Source organism: Euleptes europaea, chromosome 8 (assembly GCF_029931775.1).
Source record: "Euleptes europaea isolate rEulEur1 chromosome 8, rEulEur1.hap1, whole genome shotgun sequence".
NCBI lineage: Eukaryota > Metazoa > Chordata > Lepidosauria > Squamata > Sphaerodactylidae > Euleptes > Euleptes europaea.
The window spans coordinates 54,137,046-54,164,125 of NC_079319.1; the positions used below are offsets into that span (position 1 = coordinate 54,137,046).

The 27,080-nt window shown below is 40.8% G+C and overlaps 1 protein-coding gene across 1 annotated transcript in view; it reads left to right on the forward strand.

Moving 5' to 3' along the window:
- SMCHD1 (structural maintenance of chromosomes flexible hinge domain containing 1) overlaps positions 1–27,080 on the forward strand; it is a 79,225-nt gene that overhangs the window by 8,740 nt on the left and 43,405 nt on the right. The window contains exons 2-23 of the mRNA XM_056854934.1: positions 1,752–1,827; positions 2,317–2,478; positions 6,016–6,098; positions 6,186–6,316; positions 7,662–7,776; positions 8,300–8,419; positions 8,710–8,876; positions 9,489–9,582; positions 9,909–10,119; positions 14,197–14,317; positions 14,795–14,978; positions 16,404–16,601; positions 16,785–16,898; positions 19,272–19,378; positions 19,527–19,609; positions 19,722–19,835; positions 21,963–22,040; positions 22,127–22,246; positions 22,791–22,935; positions 24,881–24,977; positions 25,772–25,844; positions 26,545–26,684. Of these exons, the coding sequence (XP_056710912.1) occupies positions 1,752–1,827; positions 2,317–2,478; positions 6,016–6,098; positions 6,186–6,316; positions 7,662–7,776; positions 8,300–8,419; positions 8,710–8,876; positions 9,489–9,582; positions 9,909–10,119; positions 14,197–14,317; positions 14,795–14,978; positions 16,404–16,601; positions 16,785–16,898; positions 19,272–19,378; positions 19,527–19,609; positions 19,722–19,835; positions 21,963–22,040; positions 22,127–22,246; positions 22,791–22,935; positions 24,881–24,977; positions 25,772–25,844; positions 26,545–26,684 (2,733 nt within the window). The remainder of the gene's footprint in view (positions 1–1,751; positions 1,828–2,316; positions 2,479–6,015; positions 6,099–6,185; positions 6,317–7,661; positions 7,777–8,299; positions 8,420–8,709; positions 8,877–9,488; positions 9,583–9,908; positions 10,120–14,196; positions 14,318–14,794; positions 14,979–16,403; positions 16,602–16,784; positions 16,899–19,271; positions 19,379–19,526; positions 19,610–19,721; positions 19,836–21,962; positions 22,041–22,126; positions 22,247–22,790; positions 22,936–24,880; positions 24,978–25,771; positions 25,845–26,544; positions 26,685–27,080) is intronic.

Sequence of the window (27,080 nt, forward strand, 5' to 3'; positions counted from 1 at the left end):
GACTTTTGAAGAGGTTAGAAAGTTGCAAATGAAGCTTGATAAAATATTACTGAATTATATAGGATAAACTAAATGTTTATCCTTAACATTGAAATCAACCCAAGCATGTTCAAAAAGGAAAATTCACAGTTAAGAAACATGGAATGGACAATTGAAGCTTATACTTACAGGGATCATGAGCCAAATGTTTTTAGGCGTGGGAACACTTTTTGCGGGGGGGGGGGTCTTTAAACTGCTCTGTGCTGCCTAGGCAGGCAGCGCAGTTTAAGACACCCCCGCCCGGCTAGGCAGCGCAGAGCAGTTTAACCTCCCCCCCCCCCCCCGCGCTTCCCGGTCCCAGTCCCCGCCCAACAGCTGCCTTGGCAGGCAGCGCAGAGCAGTTTAAAGACTCACCCGGGAAGGGGGGCGGTGGGGGTTTAAACTGCTCCGCACTGCCTGCCCAGGCAGCATGGAGCAGTTTAAAGACCGCCCCGCCCAGTTTCCTGGGACTCCAAGGAAACCGGGCGGGTCGGTCTTTAAAGGCAGGAAAAGGCAGGCGGGGGGGTCTTGAAAGTGCTCTGCGCTGCCTGGGATGGCAGCGCGGAGGAGTTTAAAGACCCCCCCACCGGGCTTTTAGGGAGTCCCTAGAAGCTGGGCAGGGCGGTCTTGAAAGTGCTCTGCGCTGTCTGGGATGGCAGCGCGGAGGAGTTTAACTTCCCCCCAGCGCTTCCCGGTCCCGAGGCTGCACTGGGCAGCTGGGAGGGGCCTCCCGCCCCCCAGCTGGCTGGTGGCGTCCCAGCCGGCTCCCAGGGCGTCCCGGCTCCGCTGCCGCTGCGCTGGGCGGCTGGGAGGGGCCTCCCACCCCCCCCAGCTGGCTGGCGGCTTTAAAGCCAGCTCCTGGGGTGCGTGGGCTCCACGCCGGGCTCCCGCTTTGCTGGGCAGCTGCTGGGAGGGGCCTCCTGCCCCCCAGCTGGCTGGCGGCTTCCTAGCCGGCTCCCGGGGCGTGCCGGCTCCTCGCTGGGCTACCGCAGCAGGGGTCGGCCGTGGCTCCCAGGGCCTCTCGCAGCTTTGCCCTTCTCCCCGGGGGCCGGATTCACACACATTCGCTCCATAAGACGCACAGACATTTCCCCTCACTTTTGAGGAGGAAAAAAGTGCGTCTTATGGAGCGAAAAATACGGTAAGAAAAAAAGAGAAGTGTCGTAATCTGTTTCCTAATTTGGGTAGAATATGGCTGGGATGTTATGATACATGCAAGACATGATAGACCACCTCTTCATGTCACCATTTTTTGTTGGAGCTATTTTTCCTGTGTCACGGTGACCTTGTCTGTTATCTTGTTTGTTCCAGAAAGCTAGGCACCAGATTTTGCAGTATTCTTCTGTCTTTTGGGGAACATGCATTTCTGCTTCAGAAGTCTTTTATACCATAATGGCTGAGGGCTGGTTAGGAGTGATAATGGAGTAAGAGTAAGACTAACATTCACCAGTGGCCTCTTATAATCTGCTGTGTTTGTAGGGTAGGTTTAAGTAATCAGTGGCTGCCCATCACATTGCATTGTTTAGGAAGACCAGGGCTGATCTGCTTTACAGACTTAATCAAATCACCAGTACAGGTATTTGGGGGTGGGGGGGACACATCCCTGATGTCTTTCATTTACCTCTTTAGGGAAACCTATGTAAGGTAGGGATTTAGAGTAAAATGTAAGCATTTTAACCTTGAACTCTATTAATTGCACAGTGGGAAAGATAATCTTTAATTTATGTTTATAGGCATTTGATATTTCCTCAGAAGAAACATTTGTTATCACAACAACTAACAGACAGCAGATCACCAGTGAAAACTTTGGTAAGTATATTTTCTCTTAAAAGGTACAATCTAAAATAAAAGTTGTCTGGTGGAGGAGACACAATTCTATGAAAGCCCATGCTACAAACATTATAAAATAAAATACAGATTTTGATCTCTCTTTTTTAGGATTTTGCTGCCTGTATCAAAAGGCTACTTGTGTCTGAATAGTAATACCACAACAGGATTTTGAAATCTGTAGAAAAACATTGCAAGGTCAAAGTGTTGTTTTAAAGGAGGCAACGTTGCAGATTTTAGACAGTTGCACTGGGTTGCAATAGAAAAAATATCCACATCAAGTATTTAGCTATCTGAGTGATTAGATGTATGTGATTTTTCCAGCAGTGGTAGATTGTTTTGTATATAGTATAGCTGACTTGCAAGTGTAAGGAGAATTAAAATCAACAAACAAAAAAACTTGATTTGTATTTTGGGGAAAATATGGATGATGAAATTGTTTCCTTTCAAAGTTTCATACATATGTTGCAGGTGGAATTGTTAAAGACAAGATGACTTTCTACTTGCTACAATCAGTCGATCAATCACTCCCCTCTGCAACAAAGGAGCGTATTGATTTCCTACCACATTATGACACACTTGTGAAAAGTGGAATGTATGAATATTATGCTAGTGAAGGGCAAAATCCTCTACGTAAGTTTTTTCAGATTTTCTTTGAATTATTAATGTTAAAGACAGATGAAATAATTTTATTAGCATTTAAGACAAATGCTTTGTTGTTGAATAATAAAGTTAACTATTGAACCCATTTCAGATTGTTAAAAGCCATGCTGGACGTGACATGCCAAAGTAAACCCTTCCAGCTCATTCCGGGGAGGGGGGGAAGCTGGCATTATGTTGCGCCGGCGTAAGTGCCCACTTAATCTGGCAGGTTTATCGCACCCAGTCCAGGAAACGTGTGGAAAACACCTTAAAAGCGTTTGTCCTGGATGCGAGTTCCAATTTCCCCCCGCCCTCCTGCCCGTTCTAACGTCTCTGAAACATCTGCTTTCAGAGCGCACCTCCAATAAAATAGTGCACACACAAGAGAGAGGGGTGTGTGGAGGAAGCAACACGTAATCTTGACGTTGCTTGGGTTCCCCTCTACCTCCCCCCCTCGGCATTTTGGATCATCGTTGCAACGGGATGATAGGACAGTGGCCTCACGTTTTCCCCCAACGCCTCTAGTTCTCGCGTGCACACAAACCACGCACAGAACTCTCTAATCAGATTGCATTGTAACCGACTAGTGAAACTAATGGGAGGGGGGAAGGTGCCCTAGAAGTTGGGTGATTGGGAAAATAGAGGGGTCTTGCAATCCATCGGGACCTAGAAGCAGAATAGGAAAAGTCCTTCTGCCTAGAGATTGGGGGGGGGGGGTGAACTAGAAGTTATCATGGTTTAAATAAAGGGGGGGCTTGGAGGTGGTTTGGAGGTTAAGAAAGGGTTTTTTCCCTCCAAAAACATGAAATTCCTGTTGAGGCTAGGTAGAGAGCAGACAATTCCCCAGTGTGATGGGGCGGGGGGGAATGCTTGGCAATACAATCCACCCGCTCATGTTTAAGTGATGGTACAGTCCAAGCACAAACCAATCAAAAGGAGTGTGTCCCATCTGGGATCCTGTAGCCTGCTCTCTTCCACCCCCTTTCCTTCGTCTCAACGAACAAGCCTCCCTTTGACCCAACGATAGCAAAAGCAGATGCCGATAAAAAAAATGGAGGACGCAAGCAAATAAAAGAGGGAAATGTTTGATTGGGACCATGCACAAATACAAATGGTTGATCTAATGTTCCAACGTTCCTGTGTTCCTTTGTAAGACCACAAGCACTTGTGGGGGGGAATTAAGTAACAATAATGATTGGTGGATGCGAACGGGAGGGGAGGGGGAAGGTGAGATGGGAGGAGAAAGGCTTTTCATTGGGTGTTGCAGAAAGAGGGGAGGAGAACTGAATAGCGTATGTAACTGAACGCACCTCTTGGATTGCCGGTTTTGAAACGACATAACGAAATACATCGTGGTATAGGCGTTTGGGGAAAAAACAGATGTCTGGCACTTCCAAAGCATTTCCAAGCCGAAATGGGAGGTCTGAGGTGCGATCTAACCTGGATAACACGTTTTTTTAAACGTAGTATATACTGAGTGCATTAGGCCCCTGGGTTAACAGGCACATATGCCATCCCGGGTGGCACGTGTTATAAATTCTGAAGAAGTTGCAAGTCATAGTAATGAAATCACAGTCTTCTAGTAACTACAAGTGAAAAGCTTCTTGATATCTACTCAGCAGCATGGGAGGTTACATAAAAAATGTACAATCCAGAAATTTTGTTGATGGGTCCCAGGAGGCACTTTTCAGAATTGTATTCTATTCTATTAGTTACCAAATGCTGGGGTGCTAAAAGGTTTATTTAAAAACTTGCCTTAAGGCCCTGGGAAACTTCGTAACCCACATGTGGCAATATACTAGATTGTTGGGTTTAACATTTCGATCAGTATGACTGAATTTTCCTTTTATTGTTATGTATCTCAGTAGATAAACCTAGATTCTTTTTCTCCTCATTCAGTTTTTCCAAATAAGTGGGGATGAGTCAGTTTTCCCCACTCCAGCTCTCATCTGATTGAAGTCTGAACAATTCAACCTCTTTTTCAATTGACTGGAAATAGATTGTACTGAGAGGGCTGAGAACACTACCTCCCGCCAGAAGTCATCTCTTCTCTCCTTTTGTTATCAGCTGCATCCCAATTTACCAAAAGAAACTAAGTTAGCATTGTTGGGATTGATAACAGATATTGCTCCTCTCAAGCATAGACCTATGACTCTGGAACTAATAACAGCTACTAAAATGATAATTGCCAGGAGTTGAAAAGATGTTTTAAAAAAAGAATGTTAAATTTTGGCTGGTATAAATCTGATAGATCGTCAAACTATCTAAACTGATAGAAATCGTTTGCTTTAGATACTGTAGCTTTAAAAAAATCCTGGAATGTTTTTTTAATTGTTGGACAGCATTCTTTATTGGAAGCAAGGGTTAAGTTTCTTTTGATTGGTACAAATGTGAAATATTGCTATGAAAGGATACAATTAGAAATATAGCAGCTATATATGATATTTCTATTTGATATAGATTACCGTATCTTTCGCTCCATAAGACGCACTTTTTTCCTCCTCAAAAGTGAGGGGAAATGTCGGTGCATCTTATGAAGCGAATGTGCGGACTCCCGCCAGCCGGCGTTCCCTGCCCAGACAGCCAGCTGGGAGGCGGGGTATTTAAACTGCTCTGTGCTGCCTGCCAGCTTCAACAATAGGCTTCTTTTTTTATTCCAATGGGGAACACACAGAATTGGAATTAAGTGAGGACCTTCCCATACAGGTTTTGAGTGGGGGAACTGAAACTAGTTTTTGAGAGTGAACCTAAAGGCATATGTGCATAGGTACCTCTCAGACAGTAAATATGAGTTGTTATAGGAAATATTAATCAAAGTATGGATCACACTAATGGTAAGAATTTATGAATGGTATATTGTGGTCTTTTGTATCTTAAGTGTAGTTAAAACTTCTAATTCAAAAAAGGAATGTTTTTTGCTGGCTTGTTTTTGCTGATGTGGTGTTGGTGGGCAGTGAAGACAATAAAAAAATTGTAGGCAATCTGGAAGAGAATGAAACATTATTAATTCCTCCTTTCTTCTTCGTTCCTGGTTTCTACCCTCTCTGGATGAATTAAATGCCCATCAACATCCTTGGGTGCTTAAAGCATTCTGGATAACATAGTTCCCAAAAACGCTTGATATTGAGAACTACAGTTCCTAGAAAGAACTGGGCGCTCAGGTCAATACAATTCATTAGGCTATGTAACTGGAATTCTTTCCCACCTGAGGTAATTTTCTTCCATTCAGAGGAAAGTAGAGACATATATTTCATTATGCCTTTTCTGTTTGATTTTACATTATAGTGCTGTCTGTTGTGAACTGCTTTGAGGACCGTGATTGCTATACAAATAAGAATTAATATTTGATTGGGGATTAGTGGTAGTGGCGAACTACATCTGTGTTAATAATATGCGTCAGTTATTGGTATACTATTTTTATAATAAATATCTATCAGCACTATTATCAAAGAGGAGGGTAATGGAGAAAAGGGACATTGCCTTTTGAATGCTGGTAACACTCAGAAAACTTTTTCTTTTTTTATTTAGCCTTCGCACTTGCGGAATTAATTGATAACTCTTTATCAGCTACTTCTCGAAATGCCGGTATCCGAAGCATACAGTTAAAGCTGGTAAGATACTAAGGAGTTATTCTAATATTTTTCAGGCTTACTGTTTCATAGTATCTTTATCTTTAGATGCTGTTTCTTTTTTTTAAGTTATTCGATGATGCCCAGGGAAAGCCAGCTATTGCTGTTATAGACAATGGAAGAGGCATGACTTCTAAACAACTGAATAATTGGGCTGTGTATCGGTTGTCAAAATTCACACGACAAGGTGATGTTGAAAGGTTAGTGTATTCTCAGATTTGTGATATTTACCTGTAGATTTGATGAATTTAGGAAACTGTTAGAGCAAAATCAGCATACCTGATGGCTAATATGTTGAAATTCAGTAAACTGTAGAGATCATGATGAGTTGGGGGTGCGGGGGGAACCAAGACTATTTGAAGAAGTAAAGGTTCAGGGACAAAACTGGTGAAGCAGTTTTGCTTTCAGTTGAGAAAGCAAGTTGGAAAAAATCCTGCAGAATGTTTCCAGAAATGGTAGGCCTGTGAACAATAAATAGAAAGTAGCCCTTATATGTTACATTTTAACAACTCAGTATTTCTGTGCTTATTTTGCATTTTATGATTACTGACATTGCAACGGTTACATCAGCAATACCAACATTGCTGTTCTGCCTCATTGTTCTTTTTTTTCTTCTTTTTTGCCATTAAGTCACGTCTGACTTATGGCGACACCTGGTGAGTTTTCAAGGCAAGAGACATTCAAAGGTGGTTTGCCATTGCCTGCCTCCACGTCATGATCCTGGTATTTCTTGGAGGTCTTCCATCCAAATACTTGCCAGGGCTTAGCTTCTGAGATCTAGGGCTATCCAGGTCAGGGTGCCTCATCTTTCTAGAAGCTGGCAAATGATGAGTATGTGGTAATATTCACATAGGTAATTGTGATAATCATGTGCAGTGTCTTAATAGCTAAGTGGTATCCCTGAACATTTATGTAAACATATGATAGGGATATTTTGTCCTGTTTATGGTATGGTAAATTTTACATATTTTTGTATAAATCAGTGGTTCCCAAACGTTTTGGGCCACCGCCCCCTTGGTTCCACAAACTCAACCCCAGCACCCCCTACCCTATCCTATAAAAAGCATTATTCAAAATGGGGGTTTGCATGACTCGCTAAAGAAGATAATAACATTAAAATTTCTAAACAGTAACGATTAATTGCACATCTATTCAAAATCAAATTAAAACTTTTTAGTTGAAACTTATTCAACAAAACTGATGCACTTGATCCAGTGGTACCAGCTCTTCAAAGTCTGGAAAAAAATTCTGATAGTTTCCACCAAATTTGCCAGCATGGTGCCATAGCTTGATCTATTGTAAATTAGTGAACAGCATAGTTGAAGGAGCCCACCTCTAGCACCCCCCTGCTGCCCCCTTGCCTCTTAGTGCCCCCCTAGGTAATCCCACCGCCCCTAGGGGGTGGTACTGCCCACTTTGGGAACCACTGGTCTAAATCATAAATAGTTACGTATTGGAAACTTTTAGCAGTGACCATTTAAACTTAGTGGAATAATACCTGTTAAACAGTTTTAGACATTTCTTTTTATCTGGCTTTGACATTAGTGATCATTCAGGATATGTACGCCCTGCAGCAGTACCTCGCAGTTTAAACAGTGACATATCATATTTTGGGGTCGGTGGAAAACAAGCAGTGTTTTTTGTTGGACAGTCAACCAGAGTAAGTAACGTTTGAATCTTTTTGTAACTTTAATCAGTGCGTGCAGCTTATTAGCATGGTCCAGTTGCTGGGAATGCTGTGTATTGCCTTCCTTTACCCCTTTTCATCATTCTGTGGCCTCTGGTAAGCAACCTCTCCCACCCCACTGTTAGCAACAGTACTCTTTTTCCACATGGACCATAGCCTAACACTTGGAAGTTCCAGGCACAAGTCATGGAGTTGCCTTACTCACTGCAGGTGAGTACACTGCAGGGCCTGGGTTTCTGGAAGTCCACTGGGAGGCGGGGGATGACTCATTCTTTTCCTTGCCATGTTAGTGTGTCATGTCATGGTTGGGTGGGGTGTGAGCTTCACCCAAGAATTGTATTAGGACAAGCACACCTTGATGTTTCCACCTACCACGTGTCTCATTTCTGCCACATAGGGAGTCCTTTCTCCTTGCTCTGTCCTTGGCCAGGGGCACCATCGTGTCTGTTGTCAGTTCTAACTGTGAATTTTTTTTTAAAAAAAAAATCTTGAACAGATGATAAGCAAGCCTGCAGATGCTCAAGATGTTCATGAACTTGTTCTTTCTAAAGAAGATTTTGAAAAAAGAGAGAGAAATAAAGAAGATATATACAGTGGATTCATTAGAAATAGAAAGGTAATTCAGTGGCACCCTAGTGGCTTGTTTACACATACTGAACAGTTGAGAAATTCCTCTTACAGTATACAGTTACTTATTAGGATTTGGGCAGCATATGAATTGTGGTTACTAGTTGTCTTTTCTGGTATCCAGCTTCAAATGAAATACAGGATCAGTTCTTGCCAGATCTATAATTCCTATAGTCTTCATGTTCCTAATACTAGATCCCTTGATGAACCTGTGGGTAGATTAACGATCCTGGTGTTTCTTGTCATGTAACCTCTTTTTTTAATCTACCTTTCTCCCAGCCTTCTGACTCTTCCCACATTGTTAATGATGATGAACGATTCCTGCACAATCTTATCATGGAAGAAAAGAACAAAGAAAGTTTCACTGCGGTAGTTGTTACCAGAGTACAGCCAGAACATGTGCACTACTTGAAAAACAACTTTTACCTTTGGACAAGGCAACTGGCGTATGTTAACATTTTATGTTCAGAAGCTGACCATCATATTGCACGCTTTCGTTGTGCAGTTCCCACAAAACATGAATACTATCTCAGGTGTGGTGTTTGTGTCAGATTGTTAGTAGATGGACCTGGAGCCTTTTGGGAAGAGCATGAAAATTGGGTTGTCTTTCATATACAATTTTCCTACCCAAGGGCAGGAAGCAGTAGAATTTTTCATGCCCTTGCATACCTTATAGATCACTCATACTCACTGGACCAGTTCAGATACAATATGAAACCATTGTTAGTTGATCATGTGAATGATCAAACCACGATTAATCTTAATCATGGTTTAGCATTATTTACCTTCCTGGCTCAATCCTAGTTCTTTTCCTGGCTGGCACTGGATGGGATTGCTGTTAGCAGCCAGGAACATGGATCTGTGCTTGCAGAGTTCAAAGTAAATGTACTAAATCTGTATGCCTTGGTGCAGTGTATATTTAGCCCTGTTTCCAAATGCTGGCTGGAGATACCAGTTTTTAGATACCTAAGTTAAACTAAAATAAACATCAGCTAGAATATTTCATAGGGTATATTTAGATTTTGCTCTGTATTTTAGTCAAACTTTTAATATTACAGACACATATATCATTACTATATACATGGACCAAAAGGAAATGAAAATAACTTGCCAATGAAGAAATCAGGAGCTTTCAACAGTATTGATATTGAGGTAGGACCTGTATCAATATAACTGAAAATCATTGTATTTAATATCAATTATACCATGATGTATTATTGTCCTGTATTATTTTGAATTATTTGATAAATGTTACATTTCCAAAATGATGGACTGAATCACGAAAATCAGTTCCTGCTGCACAAGGAAGTGTTCTGACAATTAAAGAACCTCCAAATGGAACAGACTGGCAGGATCTAACCCATTAATTATATTTAGTTGGTAGTTTGATCATTAATGTTGATTTCATCCACAGATGAAGATGATAAGGGGGTTTCTTTGTAAGAGGAGAACTTACATTTATTTGTGTCTTTATTTAGATTTCAATGTATGAAAAGGGAAAGACACCGAAGATTGTGAATCTTAGAGAAATCAAAGATGATATGCAGACTTTATATATAAAAACAGCTGCTGATAATTTTGAGTTTAAGGCTCACGTAGAAGAAGAAGGTGTAGTGGAAGGTGTTATTCGTTATCATCCTTTCTTGTATGATAAAGAAACCTATCCTGAAGATCCTTGCTTTCCTTCAAGTAAGTCAAAAATTGTTCGTGCTAGCTGGCCTCCAAATAAGAGAGGCTTAATTTGGTCAACGAATTCATGTTTCTTTTTTTATATATATAAATTTTTATTGCTTTTTATAAGTAAACAACAAAAATAAAACAAAAATAAAATCATAATACAATACAATCCCAAAAAAATACAAATACAAAGAGCACTATTACATCCATTGCTAATACATAATAAACTATCCTTTATAAAATATATAGCGCCCAAACCTCCACCACTCACCTGTGTACTCTCCACCCTAGGACTTCTGGAGCGGTGTTATGACAGTATATTAAAAAAAAAAATTACTATATTCACTAATTAAGAACACTTTAGTCTATAATTCCTTAACAATACCTATAAAATCTGTTTTTGCCAATTTATCCCAATATGCAGCGGCCTTAGACCATATTTTTTTAAATTCATCCATATCTTTACCATGTAAAGAATCAGTAAATTTGGCCATCCGCATATATATCCATAACATTTCTCTCCATTCTTTGATTGAAGGTTTATTTGTTTGCTTCCAGTTCTTAGCCATTATACTTCTTGCTAACGAATTCATGTTTCCAAACATTACTAGATTAAATGGTGCTATGCTATAGCATATCTTCTCAGCTGCAGATTCTTTGTGTATTGGTAATCAATTGATGGCATGCAAGGATATAAATTAGTATTGTGTGTTACCTGTTTTCTAACCAGCAACAATGGTTGCAGGGCTGTAACTGGGGGGTGGGGCAAGGAGGACAGCCGTCACCCTGTGGCATGCAGAGAGGGCGGCAGAAGTGCTTCTCCTACCTGGCCCACTCCTCCTGTAGGAGAAGCAGTTCTGCCGCCCTCTCTTCATGCCACGGGGCAGTGGCTGCCCTCCTTGCCCTCCCCCTCCAGCTATGGTGATGGAGGGGAAGATGTGATACCCCCTCACGAGTCTTGTCAGCCCCCCCACTTGTAATTATTTATTTACTTCATTTATATCCCTCTCTTCTGCCCAAAAGGGACCCAAAGCAGCTTACATTGTTGTCCTCTATTTTATCCTCACAACAAACCCGTGAGGTAGGTTTGGCTTAGCGTGGCTGACTGGTTCGAAGTCACCCAGCAAGCTTCCTTGGCAGAGTGGGGATCTGAACCTGGGTCTCCCATATCCTAATCTGACAGTCTAACTCCTGCACAAAGAAGCAGTGGTAAAACCAATGAACAGTCCCAACAACAGATAAAATCATTGTATATAATTCTGAACATGACCCTAGAATGCAGATTTTAAAAACCCTGCAAAGCAGGTTTACAGATTTTTTTTTTATTGGAGCAGGGGGAAATGGGGGGGGGGACTTTTTAAAATTGTCAAGGCCTCAAATTACCAGGAAAAAACTTAGCTGCTATTTTGAGGGTTGCTTAGCAGCTTCGTAGACAGTCAGCCGGCTGCAGGAAAGGAAGGAGGATTAAGACCTGCACTTTGGGCTCGTGCATCTTCCAGTCTCCAAATGCAGCCCGACATAAGCCCATTACAGTAGTACAGCCTTGATGCATGGATGCACCTGAAGGAATGGCTTCAGCTGATGTACTAGTCATTGCTGGGTGAAAGTATTATGTGCTATGCAGGAGATCCATGCCCAGTTCTATCTTATCTGTCTAAATGTCTTTTTGAGACTCAGGGTGGATTTACAGTTTAAAACAGTGCAATATGGCTCGGATTACAAAACATGGAAACTATGCAAAAAAAAGTATCAGACCTGTCCATTTTCAGTCTTCTGTGCATTCCCACATTGGGACTGCATAAAGATAGGCTGGCTGCAGAAGGGAATTTTCTATAGCACTCTGGAGCTTCAGGCAGCACTGAGTAGGCACCCCTCCCTCACACATGTGACAGTTTCCCACCAAAGCTGTCACCTGCCACGAAGGAGAAGCACTCCCCTACTCTCAATCCTCCTTTAGTTGCCACAAAGACAAGACGTTCCTGTAACTTCTCCAGTTCATTCTTCATGTTAAAGTTTTCTTCAACTGCCTTTAAATAACGCCCCCCAAATGGCACTTTTTTAAAAAATGTGAGGAGTGTGGAACAAAGATGACTAAAACTGATGATCGTGCTGTCTGATGTACCTGGGTGAATCTCATAATGTGTCTGCTTGCTGGGCTGGTCAACAGTTTGCCCCCAAAGCATGGCATGACAGGACTTCAAGGCTCAAAGTGCCCAATACACTAGCAGCTAATAAATCTGCTGCACCAGAGTGTGCGTCTGTAAGGTAAAGGTCCCCTGTGCAAGCATCGGGTCATTCCTGACCCATGGGGTGATGTCACATCCCGACGTTTACTAAGCAAACTTTGTTTACAGGGTGGTTTGCCAGTGCCTTCCCCAGTCATCTTCCCTTTACCCCCAGCAAGCTAGGTACTCATTTTACAGACCTGGGAAAGATGGAAGGCTGAGTCAACCTTGAGCCGGCTACCTGAAACCAACTTCCGTTGGGATCGAACTCAGGTCATGAGTAGAGCTTAGACTGCAGTACTGCAGCTTACCACTCTACGCCACAGGGCTTCTGTAGCTGAGTCCATTTTATTGGTTCTGAGGTCAGGCCTGTTTCATTGTTGGTCCCAGTGTCCAGTTCCACTCACATGTCAGAGGAGCACATTGGAACCTCCACTGTGACTTATCTTTGGTTCCAGATCCACTCCGTTCACAGCATCCAGCTGAGGATCTGCTTCCATACACCTTCATTTCTTCTGATTTAGAAGAGGATAACACCGCTGTCATGGTATGTGATGGTTTCAGTGGGAAACTGTTGCACACATGTGGTGCCCCCTCAAAGTTGCCTAAAGCTCTAGAATGCTGTAGGAAATTCTCGTCCATGGGTGGCCTGCACTTGGACAGTCCCAATATGAGCCTGTACATAGGACAACTGATGAACAACAGTTACAGGTAAGTGCTACTCTGTTATGCATCATAGACCATGCAAAAAATGGAATTATAAAGAGAGGCAGTGCCACAGATAGGAGGGCCAAGGGCATGAAGCATTTTATGTATGATAACCAGTAACTTGAACTGAACCTGGTAAATGATAGGTAGCCAATGGAAATGACTGCAGAATGGGTGTAATAGGTGTACTGTGCCCAGCTTCCGATAGTAACCAAGCTGTGGCATTCTGTACCTGCTGGAGTTTCCAAGTTGATTTCAAGGGCAGACCCTACATAGCATGCATTGCTGAGTCCTCAGGTCACCATGGCAAAGCCAAATCAAGGTCGGGAGCCATCTGGGCTAAATCAAAATGGATGAAAGCTGTTTGGGGGTGGCAATTGCATTAACTTGCTTCTCCAGCAGTAATGCTGGGTCTAGTATAACCCCTAGGCTCTTAACTGAGTCAGCAAGGGTCAGCTGAACCACATTAAATGTGGATGTCCTTCAAGACCTCATCCTTTCCGATTGGTATTACCTGTGCCTTGTCAGGATTCAGTTTCAACTTGGTCAATTTTAGCCATAGCAGTCAAGCCCTCTACGGCGTCATCACTTGATTTGAAGCCGCCAGCAGCGTAGTCTTAGCTTTAGTTATTTATTTAAAGTATCCATATACCCTGCCTTTTCCCCAATGCAGGACCCAGGGCTGGTGACAACAATAGATACAATACGGAAACAATAATCCACTCAAAAATAGAAAAGTATAATTTTAAACAGTTAATTGAAGCAGGTGATTGAGACAGTTAAGTCAAGAGCCCATTCAAATTCCCCTTTAAGTTCCTTTGCATTAAATTAAATCTTAAAGTCTAGCTGGAAGACACCGAGAGTAGGCGCCTGCCTCACCCCTTCCAGAAAGTTGTTTCATAGCAGAGGGGCAGCTACAGGACTGTTAGGAGTGGCTGCTGTGAGGAGTGCTATTGCTGCACAGGCTCTTATTGAGAGTCTCGTGAGGAAGTTTCAGTTGACTGGTACTCCTCCTGCCCATTGCTCAATCCAGGTACTAGATCAGGGCTTTCAGTATACACTGTGCACTTGTGTGAATCTGCAGTGCTCCAGTTTGTAGAATGCCTTCTGTTTTCAGGTCCTTCATAATTTGAATCTCACCCTTTTTTTAATTTAGGGTTAAAAGAAGAAGATGATGATGATGAATGCTTATTAATAGAAAAGGGAGGCAGAGGACACAGACCTATTTTTGAATGTTTTTGGAATGGAAGATTAATACCCTACACAACTGTGGAAGTGTAAGATGCTCATTAGCGGCATTATATAACTGTGTCAGGCCTCAGCAACACGTTGTGTTTCTTGCAAAGGAACTTCACTCCAGACGTTGCAGCGAGTTAAAAGTTTATTTCAGAAAGACAGCGAGTTCAGCAGGTCATAGAGACTTAAGACAACGCATACAGGAAATAAACTCGTGCTTTAACTGGCTGATCTTCCCGGGCTCCCGGCATTGTCTTGCGGGACCCGGTATCAGATCAGCGATTACTCGGGCGGGTCTCCATTGAGGTGCAGATCTTGGGCAGGAGACCGGGTGCAAACGGGGAGGAATGGAGTGCACCAAAAACTCCATTTTGTCCGTGGGGGGAACCATCTTGTTTCTTATCCGGGGCCGGCAGAGAGCCTATCTGACAAACTGCTAACATTTGGTAATTAGTATAGTACTTTACTAGTATTAGTATATATTTTTCTTAATTTCAAAACTTTTTTCTCTCTTTAAGTTTTGAGTGGTGTGCTGTTCCCAAGAAAATAGGGCTTGCCCCAGTCGAATGTTACAACCGAATTTCTGGAGTATTATTCACAAATGATAAATTTCAGGTCAGCACAAACAAACTGACTTTCATTGATTTGGAGTTAAAGTTAAAAGACAAGAATACACTTTTTACCAGAGTCGTCAATGGACAGGTAATACTTTTTCAATATATTTGCTTTCCAGAATTAAATAAATATAAAAAATGATCCATTCATGTATTCTTCTTGCTTTGGCTCTATGAAACTGTTGGCTTCTTTCTGTTGGTTTAATTTTTTATGATATGGTAAATGTATGTTCCATTCTATTGGCCTTCCTCCTTTTTTCCTTCCCATTCTTCCCTCCTCCCCTCTCTTCCCCTTGCCTTTCCTTCCCGTTCCATTCTCCCTCCCTCCCCCACCCCGTTTTTCTGTTTCTGGACTGATCTTGTGTTTGTCTGGAGGTCTCCCCTGTCCACCATCACAATATAGGTAACATTCTCCTTATGGAATGGGATATAGTTTAGGGTGCCATTTTGCATTGCATTGTATTAGATTAGGTTAGGATATTCTTTTAACTACGTTCATAAAATTTATATTATATATCTATTTGTTGACTATTGTTATTATTATTATTATATTTATATTTATTGACTGTTTATTGACTTTATTGTTTTAAGCCGCTCTGAGCCTGGCCTTGCTGGAAAAGGGCAGGGTATAAATTGAATAAAATAAATAAATAAAATGCTGTGTCTTTTTTGATAAATAAATATTAAAAATTTAATTGAAATAGGCAGCATGTTCAAAAATTAATTTCCAACAATAAAATTATTTTTGATTACAAATATAGTGTAGCTGGAATATCAGATTTAGATGTGAGAACTTGGATTGATGCTTAAGAGCTAGCCTTGGGTAAGTCATTTGTTAGCCTTGTCTCCCTCACATCTAGGCAAAACATTGATATGGCCATTTATGTATGGTCAATTTTGAAGCTCATTCAAAGCACTTTTTTAAAATGCGCCTTTAAAAATGCCTGTTCACTGTCCCGACGCAAAAGGAGAAATTCCACCCACCCACTACTCTCCTGCTCCTTCGTTCATTTGCATAGCCATTAGCATGTGCATAGTTAACGCGCCGCTGTTGTTTGGCATGGTTCCCTCTGGTTATTCTTCGCAGCAGCAGCCAAAGCAAAGACAAAAGGTCGCGTTAAGTGGGCTCTTTTGTAATGCAAAGCAGGTCTGTGCGGCTTCGCAGTCACTTCCAAAATGACGGTTCAGCGTGCAAAATTTAAAAAAATCTGTGGGGCAATTCAGCCTGGAATGCACTGCTAATTACCATGCAAAAATGGCCTATGTGCTCTTTGGAAAAAGAGGAGCAAATTGTAATATTTTATTATGACATATGAAAATATGGGGTACTGGTTGATAACGTGCATTTTTTAATGCTGACCGTGCCAATTCATATGTCTCTGTAATCTGAATAGTAATAAGGCCTTCAAGAAGCATTAGTGTGTACACAAATTATGTCATGAATAATGAATGTATACATTTTGGATTTTGACAAAGTCTGGATTTTGTAATGCATGTACAAAACTCTTCACAGGAGCAAAGAGTGAAAATTGACAAAGAATTTAAATTGTGGCTCAAAGACTGCAATGAAAAATATGACAAACAGATAAAATTCACTTTTTTAAAAGGAATAATTACTCGCACTGATAAACCTTCAAAAAGAATGCAGAGTCCTTGGGCAACATATTCAGCAATAGAATGGGATGGAAAAACATATAAAACTGGGCAGCTGGTAAGTTAACTGTTTATTGAAGATTGCGGACACTTTAAAATACTTCATTAGAATACTATATTATTTTGTTACCTATTTGGGTTAATTGAATAGGTATCCCAAATATTTTCTTAGGGTTAATTACTTAGTAAAGTATATACCTAAAAGTCACATAAAGCAGCTGAAATTTTGTTTTTGTTCTAGATAAAAACAATTAAAACAGTTCCAATATTCTACGGAAGTATACTGAATTTTTTTTTATATGGAGATCATGATGGAGATGTATATGCTACTGGGGGAGAAGTTCAGGTAGCTTTGGTAAGTAAATTACTGACATTTTAAACTAAACGAGTGATTGAATTAGATTCAAATCATGTAAACATTTCTTGAAAACTTGGGATAGGGCATTCTGTATAGTAGCATAACTGTAAACTGAAACTTGCTTTAAGTTGAGTACTGTTGATATTGTTTAAAGCTGAATTTTCAGCTACTAGTACTTTGATTTATTTATTTATGTATGTCGCGAGGGGACTTGGGCCTGGTCGCCGAGAGGGTCTCTGGCCTAGAGGATGCTGGGGCTGAGACAATCTCTTCCGCCTCAGACCAGTCCGAGGGGGAGTCAGAGCTCGACTCTCCCTCGGGCGTCACCAGATTGCCGCAGGACACACCTTGCGGGCAGCCTCTGGCTGATATCTTCCCCAGCAGTCAGACTTCTCTGGCCTTATATACCCTCCAGGCCAGAGAAGCCTCTCCCAAGCTCCGCCCCTAGCCCGCCCCCTGGAAGTCCATATAAGGTCTGGAAGGCGTCGCCTCCCAGCCTCGAGGTGCCGGGCGAGGACCGCGCCTGGTCTCTGCCCGAGCCCGCCCGCAAAACAGCTGGGCGGCGGGGAGGCCGGCTATGGCCAATGCCCCACCCGTGCCGCAGCGGCTGCCCACTCTTCCCTTGGCCGGGCCTGCGGAACGGCGGCCCACGGCGGCTTCAGCTGGGCCTGCGGGTGGCGGCCCGAGGCTCCCACAACAGCTCCTGCGGCCCGCTGGGCCTGCGGGTCGGTGGCTCGTGCGGTGGTGTCAGCTGCCCGCGGCTCCCGTGGCAGCTCTGGCTGGGCCTGCGGGTCGGCGGCCCGCGGCTCGTGCGGCGGCTTTGGCTGGGTCGGTGGGTCGGCGGCCCGCGGCTCCCGTGGCGGCTCCGGCTGGGCCTGCAGGGCGGTGGCCTCCCGCAGCGGCCTCGGTCGGGCTCCCTCCCCTCTCGTCGGCTCGGTGAGGCACTGGGGAGAAAGAAAGCCCCAGTGACTCACCTCCCGCGGGAAGACTGGTGAGTGTGGGAGCTGGGACTCGGCCCGGGAAAGGGGGTTGGGGGCCCCTCCCGGGACAATGTATTTGGCTTGGGCTTTTGTTCCAGTTTGTCACTGTAGCCCTGTTCTGGTACTAAACCTCAACATGGTAAATGTCTGAGGTCACAACTCCAGCCTCTGCCTGACCTTGATGCATTGAATTTTACATTTGTGTGGGAACCAGTACTCAATAGCCAATATGCACAGGCCCTGTGTGAAACCCAGCAGTTGTGCATAGGATTGGGTAGGCAAGAGCAATCCTAGTTTCCCACTGAATATGGGATTTTAACTTCTGGAAAGTGCTACCAAAAAGGATTATTAATTATATGGTCCAGTTAGATGAAAACAGAAATATCAAAGGAAGCTTTTCCTTAACAATGAAGGAAACCTTTGGTTGTTAATCTGCACATTATACATGATAGAAACTTCCTTTCTTAAAAATCAGCCCAAATAGCCATTGAAGTTTTGTGATACATAAAGTCATTTAGATTGCTGATTTACTGCTGTTACAATCAGCTAGAACCCTGGAATAGGTTCATCAATCTATGTATAATTCTGAACAAGATTCCAGAATCCAGATTTAAAATAATCCACATAATGGGTTTTCTCCTGCAAACCCAGGACCACCCCTAGGTTTGCAGAAAAATCTGATAAGATGTTTGTGTTTAAAAAAAAAAAAAAAAAAAACCTTAAAATTGGAGAGGCACACCTGTAATGAAAAAATGCCAACTGACATCTCATGAGATTGTAGCATTTCAACTAGGATTTTTTGGGTACATTGCTGATGAAAGGAAGCAATGGGAAGAGGAGGAGAAGGGTGACAAAGCAACGGCAACATTTGGAACCAAGTCACTCAGCTGGGCATCGGAAAGGATGGAGGGTTGGAGCAGAAAGAACGTCATCTCTGCTTTCTGTTTTATGCCTCTTGCCATCACCTGCTGATGAGGGGGCTAGAGGGGACAGCCTGTCCTAAGTAGAGATGGGGAGGCCTAGAAAAAAATGAAAAAATGGGGGAGGGAGTTTTCCCCCCATTTTTTTCCAAAGCCGTTTCCCCCCCCCCCCAAAAAAAAAACGCCTTTGGGAAAAAAGGAAAAAAAGAGAGAGAAAAACCCTGTTTCCCCCCCAATTTTTCTGGTTTTTATCCAGGCCATCCCATCTCTATTCCCAACCCCATATCAGCAAGTATCACAAATATAAAAATTTAGAAAAATAAAAATAATTAGGGAGAATGGTGTTCGCCTTAATGTTGGAGGGATTTGGGTTTTTTCTTACCTTACATTAAAATGACACAGACTAGTAATTCCATGCTCGTTTGCTTCACTGCTAAAAGGCAGTCGTTTAAAAAAACTTAATTTTTCAGGAACCTCAAGCATTGTATGATGAAAAAAAGATTATTCGAATATGCAAACTTGATCGTTTCGTATCGGACAAAGCAGTGAAGAAATACATTGAGGAAGAAATGGCAAAGTAAGACCATGTAGGCCAATGAAGAGATAACAATTCAGATATCTCTGAATTGTTCTGTTTATCTTTGTTAAAATTCTGTTTTTGAAGGTAAAATGTTAACATTTTAATTTCACATTGGATTCTACTAAAGTTCTTTTCTGCTCTTTAGGCTTCCTGATAAGTTGTCAGTATCATGGCCTGAGGGAGATGAATTGTTACCAGATCAAACCAGACATGCAGGAACTACTATAGGTATTTTAATTTGCAAGACAATTTAACTAATATTAATGCCTTATTGATAGTGACTTAGAAGAGAACTTAAGAGGTTTTTAACATAAATTTCGGTCACTTTGCTTTCTTACAGGTGCATTAAGAATTGAAATATTGAATAAAAAGGGGGAAGCCATTCAAAAGCTTCCCGGTGCAAGTCATGGGGGATCAAAGAAACTGCTTGTGGAACTAAAGGTTATTTTACATTGTAAGAATGCAATTTATTTTTTAGAGAATTTTATAATGTTCTTTTTAATGTGAATTGAAATTGTTCTTTCTGTCACAGCAACACAATAAGTCTCATGGGCTGAACATTTAAAGTCCTGTTTGTTTTAATGTATTATTCATTTGAGAGCCAGTGTGGTGTAGTGGTTTTCAGAAAAGGAAACCCAGGTTCAAATCCCCACTCACTCCATGGAAGCTTGCTGGGTGACCCGGCTCATCCCTGACCCTGGTTAGTATTTGGATGGGAGACCTCCAAGGAATGGAAGAAAAAAGAAAAGGGGAATGAAACCCAATTTATCAGACCAGGCATGTATATAGGCTGTATAGTATATAGTATATTTCCAGTGTATCAGCCCATCTCACGGTTGCCCCAGTGAATAAGCCTGACTCCCATGTTTCCAGTATTAAGCTCAGTAACCCCCCTGGTATTGCTTACTGATTGTATAGTCAATGAACACTAAAAGGACTGTACAAATCCCCAGTATGAAGAACTATATAGCAAAATAGAACTGAATTTCTTTAATCTGTAGAATTACTTCACAAAGCTTATAAAAATGGAGCTGAAGCGGTAGCCTTAACATGGCTAAAAGACTGGATAACCTTATCAAATACACGTTTACTGGAGCTTGAAGGCTTTAATAATATTAGTGGATGGCATGGCTATTTATGGTATGACAAAATTAAGATACAAGCATCATTTAGGAATCATATAATCAGGTCCTCTCTACTGCGTATCTGGATGAAATATAAACATATTTTGGAACCAACAACTCCGATGTGGATTTCACCGCAAGAAATGCTAACACTACGTCCACTTAGACCGGACAAATTTATAATTTACCAGGAATTAATTAATTGGGAGGGGAAAAAATGTTCATTAAAGGAATTTCAATTTCTCAAAGAAGATTTACAATGGTTGCAATATTGTCAGATTAAATCAGTTTTTGTACAAGATATGAAAAATGGATTTTCTAAAGAAAAGTCCCCTTTCCACAAGATGTTACTAGAAAACAATCTGAAACTGATCTCTAAAATGTACAATCTACTTTTAACATTATATTGTGAGCAGGAGATAATTAAACCAACTATGATTGATTGGGCTCAAAATATCGGACATGATATTGCTTTTAATAAATGGGAAAGACTTTGGTCAAAAGATTTGAAAGGAATAAACGCGCAATCAATTCGAGAAAACATTTATAAAATGATGTATAGATGGCATTTAACACCTAAGAAGATGGCAAAGATATATAAAGTGACATCCCCTAAATGTTGGAAATGTAATACGGAAATTGGTTCCTTTTACCATATGTGGTGGACTTGTGATAAAGCTAAAGATTTTTGGGATATGATATACAATGAACTGAGACTAATAGTACAAAAAAATATACCCAAAACACCAGAAATGATGCTATTAAGTATGATACCTGACGACTTGCTAATACAAAGAACTTTTTTGATCTATGCTACAACAGCTGCGAGACTGCTTTATGCAGCAAAATGGAAGGGGGCAGAAATTCCCGAGAAAAAAGACTGGATTGGGAAAATGTTTGAATTGGTGGAAATGGCAAAACTTACAGCCATTTTAAATGAAAAAGACAATGTTCGATTTTTAGGGGAATGGGAGGATTGGATGAAATATTGTGAATATGAATTAAAACTGGGGAAAATGGAAGAATACTTATTAATCTGATCTAGAAGACACAATTAATATTAAGAGTTATAATCATTTATATTAATAGAAGATGTTTTATGAAAGTTAAATGAATTTATGATAGTTAAGATCAGACCAATTACGATGGGATGAATATTTTATTAAGAGGCGGAGAGAGGTGATGGGGAAGCCATAAATTTTCCTCTAATTTGTTTTTTTTTGTTATGAATTCAAGAAATTATAACAACATAGAGTTAGAATTTTGAATTTCATATTGCTTGTATTGTTATTTACTATCATGGAAAATTTGTATTATAAAAACCAATAAAATTATTATAAAAAAAAAACAAAGCTTATAAAAATGATGTGTAAAAAATCAGTGTGCCATATTATTTAATTTAATCCTAATTTGTTTAGAAATTATATAATTAGATATCTTCTTTCTTTCTTTGTAAGCCACTGATGGAGATAAGGAAATAATTTCTCATATCAGTCACCATGGGGGTAAATGGCCATACTGGTTCAAAAAAATGGGTGAGTTCTTTATTAAACATATCCTATAATTGATAAATATTTTGATTTATTTCATTTTCATAATCTTATTGTCTGATTATGTGCAGAAACTATTACAAAACTTGGAAACTACACACTGAAACTGCAAGTTGTGTTGAATGAAAGTAATGCAGACACTTATGCCGGAAGACCTCTTCCATCTACAGTTTTTAAATTTAATATAATAGGTAAGCATATTAGTGTTGCTTGGCTAAGAGTGTGCTCAGTGCATGTCATCCACTCACATAATCTAAGTGTGATGGAATCTGTAGGCTGTCTTGATTGAAAGTGCAGAATATACATATTTTAAATTGTTTTTCTTATAAAAGCTGTATTATGCATTTAGAAGTGTTAATGAAGGTACCAGTGCAATGAAAGTTAGTCAGAATACACACATAGCTTCTGTAGTTTGTAAATAATAATGCTCTTTACAGTCTTCATTTTTTCCCTCCCAACAAATATGGCAGTGCTAAGAAATAGTGGCTTGTGGAACACCATGCAGGCTCAGTGTAGACATAATGCTGACTAATTTAAAAGACCAGGAGCGGGCCACGGGGTTGCCTGTTGAATTTTCCTCTGCTCCTCCACTTATGTGTATCAATTCCCTGTGCCACCCTGAACCATGCTTCAGATTTAAGAAATAAGATTTCTGACTGAAATTAAGAGAGTAAGTTTCACTGTGAAAATGCTGTTCTCATTCAATATATGAACCCGTGTTTCTTTCCACGTCAGCGGGAAAGCCTCAGAAGTTTTCAATAGGTCTTTTGGACCCTCCATTTCGTGTTGGAATTCCATTCAATATTCCTTTAAGCTTGCAAGATGAATTTGGTCACGACGCTAGTCTGACAGATGATATTATACCACAACTTGAAGCTGGGTAATGATTTAATAACTTTACGCTTGCAATGCTACTAAGAAATATTTCTGTTTAGCACAATCTAGAGAATCCCTAACATGCTAGAGGTTGAACAGGCATGCTTGTCATTTTACTAACTGGCAATCCATCCCCCTGCATTGCCACAGAACTAGCTAACTGCTTGTGAAACTCTCCCACAGTTTGTCAGGGAGTGTATAATAGGGAAGAAATATGATATGTGCTTATTGGATCACCATGGATGGTTTTTAGCCTTCCATTGCTGGGAGAATAAACCCTCTCAGCTTGTGTCATTGTGTTAGCAGGGCTCTCGTTTCTCTCTTTGATTTTGTTTTCTCCCTGGTGGCTTTCTCTCTCCCTTCCCCGATCAGTTGGGCTTAGACAGATGCAAGTCAGCTTTCTGGGGTTTTTTGCTTTTATTTCAGGGTTTTTTGCCTTCAGAAAATGCCTAACTAAAGGTAAAAGAAAAGTAAGCTCCATCTCTTCTGTGGTCAACAGGAGCTTGTCCCAGGGACTATTCATCCATTGTCAGGCTTAGATCAACCACGAAGGATGCCCAGTCACAATAGCCCCCAGGAGCTACTCTATGAGAGTGAGGGATGGTGGCTTCATTAGCTTAGTCAGGGCTGCTTCAAGGAGCAGAAAAGTGGGGACTAACTTTAACAGGCTGGTTTGTCTTAAACTACTTCATCTGTGGCTTTTGACATTTCAGTTGTGTGAGTGATGCAGTCCACTTTACTTGGCTGATACACTGCATGGTGTAGTAGTTAAGAGCAGCACACTCTAATCTGGAGAACGGGGTTTGATTCCCCACTCCTCCACATGAAGCCTGCTGGGTGACCTTGGGCTAGGCAACAGCAAACCACCTCCAAATATCTCTTGCCTTGAAAACCCTACAGGGTCGCCATAAATCAGATGTGACTTGGCGGCACTTTCCAGCACCAATATCATAATAAACTTACTGTTGTGTGAGACTCTAACCCCCAGAGCAATTGCATATTCTCTTAAAGATGACAATAAAGTCATCTTGGTAAAGATGACACTAAAGCGGCGGAGGTGATGCAGCTACTTCAGAACAGTGAACACCATTTCAAAGTTGTGTGTCAACAGTCCTGTCCAGCAGCAACATGAGAGTTCCAGTATTCTTTTTTGGTTTCTAATGTGCTACTGGACTTGAATGTATTTTTGTGACATACAACAACAACAAAATCTATAGAACATGGTAAATAAGATCCAGCCACATTTTTATTCAATCCTGGCCAGTTCTCCCTCCTTATTACAGGCCCTATTCCACATTGTTTGTGTCTGTGGAGGTCCCTAAATCCCAAACATAGCCTTTGTGGCAGCTAAAAGGGTCATCTTCCTCCCCTTTTCAAAAACGGAAAAAGTAGTTGGATCCACCTTTTGTGCTTCCACTGAGAATTGCCAAGGGACAAATAAAGTCACGGCTGAAAATACTAGGTGTCATGATAAAAAATTTAGGCACCATGGCAGCCTCGCCCTTGGAGTATGTTGAGCTCTGATTTAAACATGAACAAACTTCCTACCTAGCCTGCACACTTATTTTGCTCTGAAGGTGTAAAGGCAGCTTATAGGTGGCATTTTTCTTAAATAAATCAGTTCCAGTACAAACCGAGTGCTTGTATGCAAATGAGCATTGGGCGTACCTTGATTATAACTTTCCGAGTATCTTCAAAGCGACCATTAAGTAACAAACTGCGGATAGAGTAACAGCCTTATAATTATCCTAAATTAACAGAGGAGCAAATGGTTAAGTAGCACATTCTCCCCCCCCCCCCATTTTTCCCCTTGGAAAAACATCCTCACAACTACATTTGGAAGTGAAAAAAAATCTTTTGATGTGGTCTTGGAACTGTCTATAATATGTTGTTAACTCGTCTGTATGTTTGCTTTAGTTCTTAAATGATCTTTATTTTTTGTGTTGTAGTGGGTTAACATTAAAGTATGAAGAAATAGATCAAGGACCAAACTATGTTATAAAAGGTGTTACTGCTAAAGGTCTTGTGAACAGCTGCCAGGGCAAGGTGGGTTGAATGACTTCTAATATGACAGTATTGTAGTATTGTTTTGCTATAACCAGTGTATAATTTGTAATTTTGTCTTCTTTACCTTTGGCTATCTGTTTTGTAACAGGTCAAATTTCTCATAATTTTTTTTTAACTGAAAATCGTTAGTATATCTAATCTGATTATTGGGGGGGTTGTGATGCTGAAAGACAGTACTGTAGCAGGCTTTAAAGTCTGTTTGAAAATGTGAACGGTAGAATAACACTGTCTTAAAGTAGGATTTGGACAGAGGTAGACAGGCTAGCCCAGTCTTGTCAGATCTCATAAGCTAAGCAGGTCAGCCCTGATTAGTATTAGGATGGGAGACCTCCAAGGAATACCAGGGTTGAGAAGTGGAGGCAGGCAATAGCAAACCACCTCTGAAGTCTCTTGCCCTGAAAACCTTACGGGGTTGCTATGAGCCAGCTGTGACTTGACAGCACTTTCCACCTTCGCAGAAAGCTTAGTGTACAACCCCATGGAGAATTACTCCAGTCTAAGTTCATTGAAAGCAGTAATCTTAGACTGGAGCAACTCTGCCCAGGATTACACTGTTAAATGAAGATGAATGCAATAGGTCTATAAGTATAAAACTAAAATTAATTAAATAAGTCACACATGATGCTGATTTATATGGCTTCCACTGAGCCACATCTCCTCCCCTAAGTACTTCCCAAGAGAACTCCTCGGTCATTGTTTTACAAGAGTAACTGTGTAAATCAAGAAAAGCAAATACAATGAACATTATTATTTAAATTGATCTTTTTCAATAGAAATTTACTTTGAAAGTTATTCTTCCCGGTTTGAAGGAAGAATCCCAGATTTTGAAAATTAAACTACTCCCAGGTAAGTAAAATATTTGGAAATCTTTGCAAATATTTTCTGGAATATATTCAGGAATCTTATATGAGAGCATTAAAAAAAAAGAGACTGAAATTAAGATGCCCCCTTTCCAGCCAAAATAGAAAGTAATATAATATTACATTGTTACCATTGCAACTTCTAGAAGCAGGTGTAGCTCAAAACATGATTCATACTAATTGTTTATTTGGTATTTTTATTTTAACATTTAATTTTTCTGGCCAAACAGTCGTCCTATCTGCTCTGCCTTCAGATACCTACAGCGCATTCCTTTCAATGGGCTTAGACTGGAGTAACTCTCCTTAGGAATGCACTGATAGTCCCATTGAGAACATTTCAGTGCCATTAATGTTGCATAAATTTAGTGCTTGGAAATGAATTATGTGCCTGAAATGGGCATGGGAAATCTTATTCTGGTTAAAATTATTTTATAGCAATTTAAAAATGTTGGTATGTATCCAACAAATCTGTAGACTTCACAGATTGAGATTTTCCATGTTTCCCTCCTGTGGCACCCCTCTGACATTTTGTTCCTGGGGGTTACCAAATGCCATTCTGTCTAGGGAACTGTATAGCTGGATACAAGCCACTTACTTGTGCCAATTTGTTTTTTAAAAGTTTGTTGGTAAGTTGCATTTTGAAATTCCATAAACAGACAGTAAACTTTTGTTTGTAAACTCAACAGGCCCTCCCTGTCGGCTAAATGTCAAACCAGATTCCAACATCTTGAAAATTGAAAATGGAACACCATTCCCTTTTCAGATTGAAGTGGTGGATGAAGTAGGAAACATAACAGCACAACCAAAACTAATTGTTCATTGTAAGGTACATCATAAATTTCTCTTGTTGTTTTTTTAAAATATGACATGACCCTCATCTGGCATGTGACTTCATGTTGCTGAAAGGAAGTTCTTACACATCCTGCCATTTCTGGTAAAAAGTAAATTGTGACCTTTTATACAAGAGGGTTTTTTAAAACTCTGAAATCCAGCTACAAAAAAATATCCAAAACTACCACTATCACTATATCACAACTAACAGAAAATTAGGGAGAAATGCTTTAGGCACACTTCAGGCAACTTGTAAATCTCATAGATTTCACTGAGAAATCTAAGTACATGCTTCACTTTCTTTTCTTAAAATTGGTGCAGGAAGTATTTTAATTTTGTCTGGAACATGCCAAATGTATATACTAAATTTCTCATAACATACAGTTAAGTA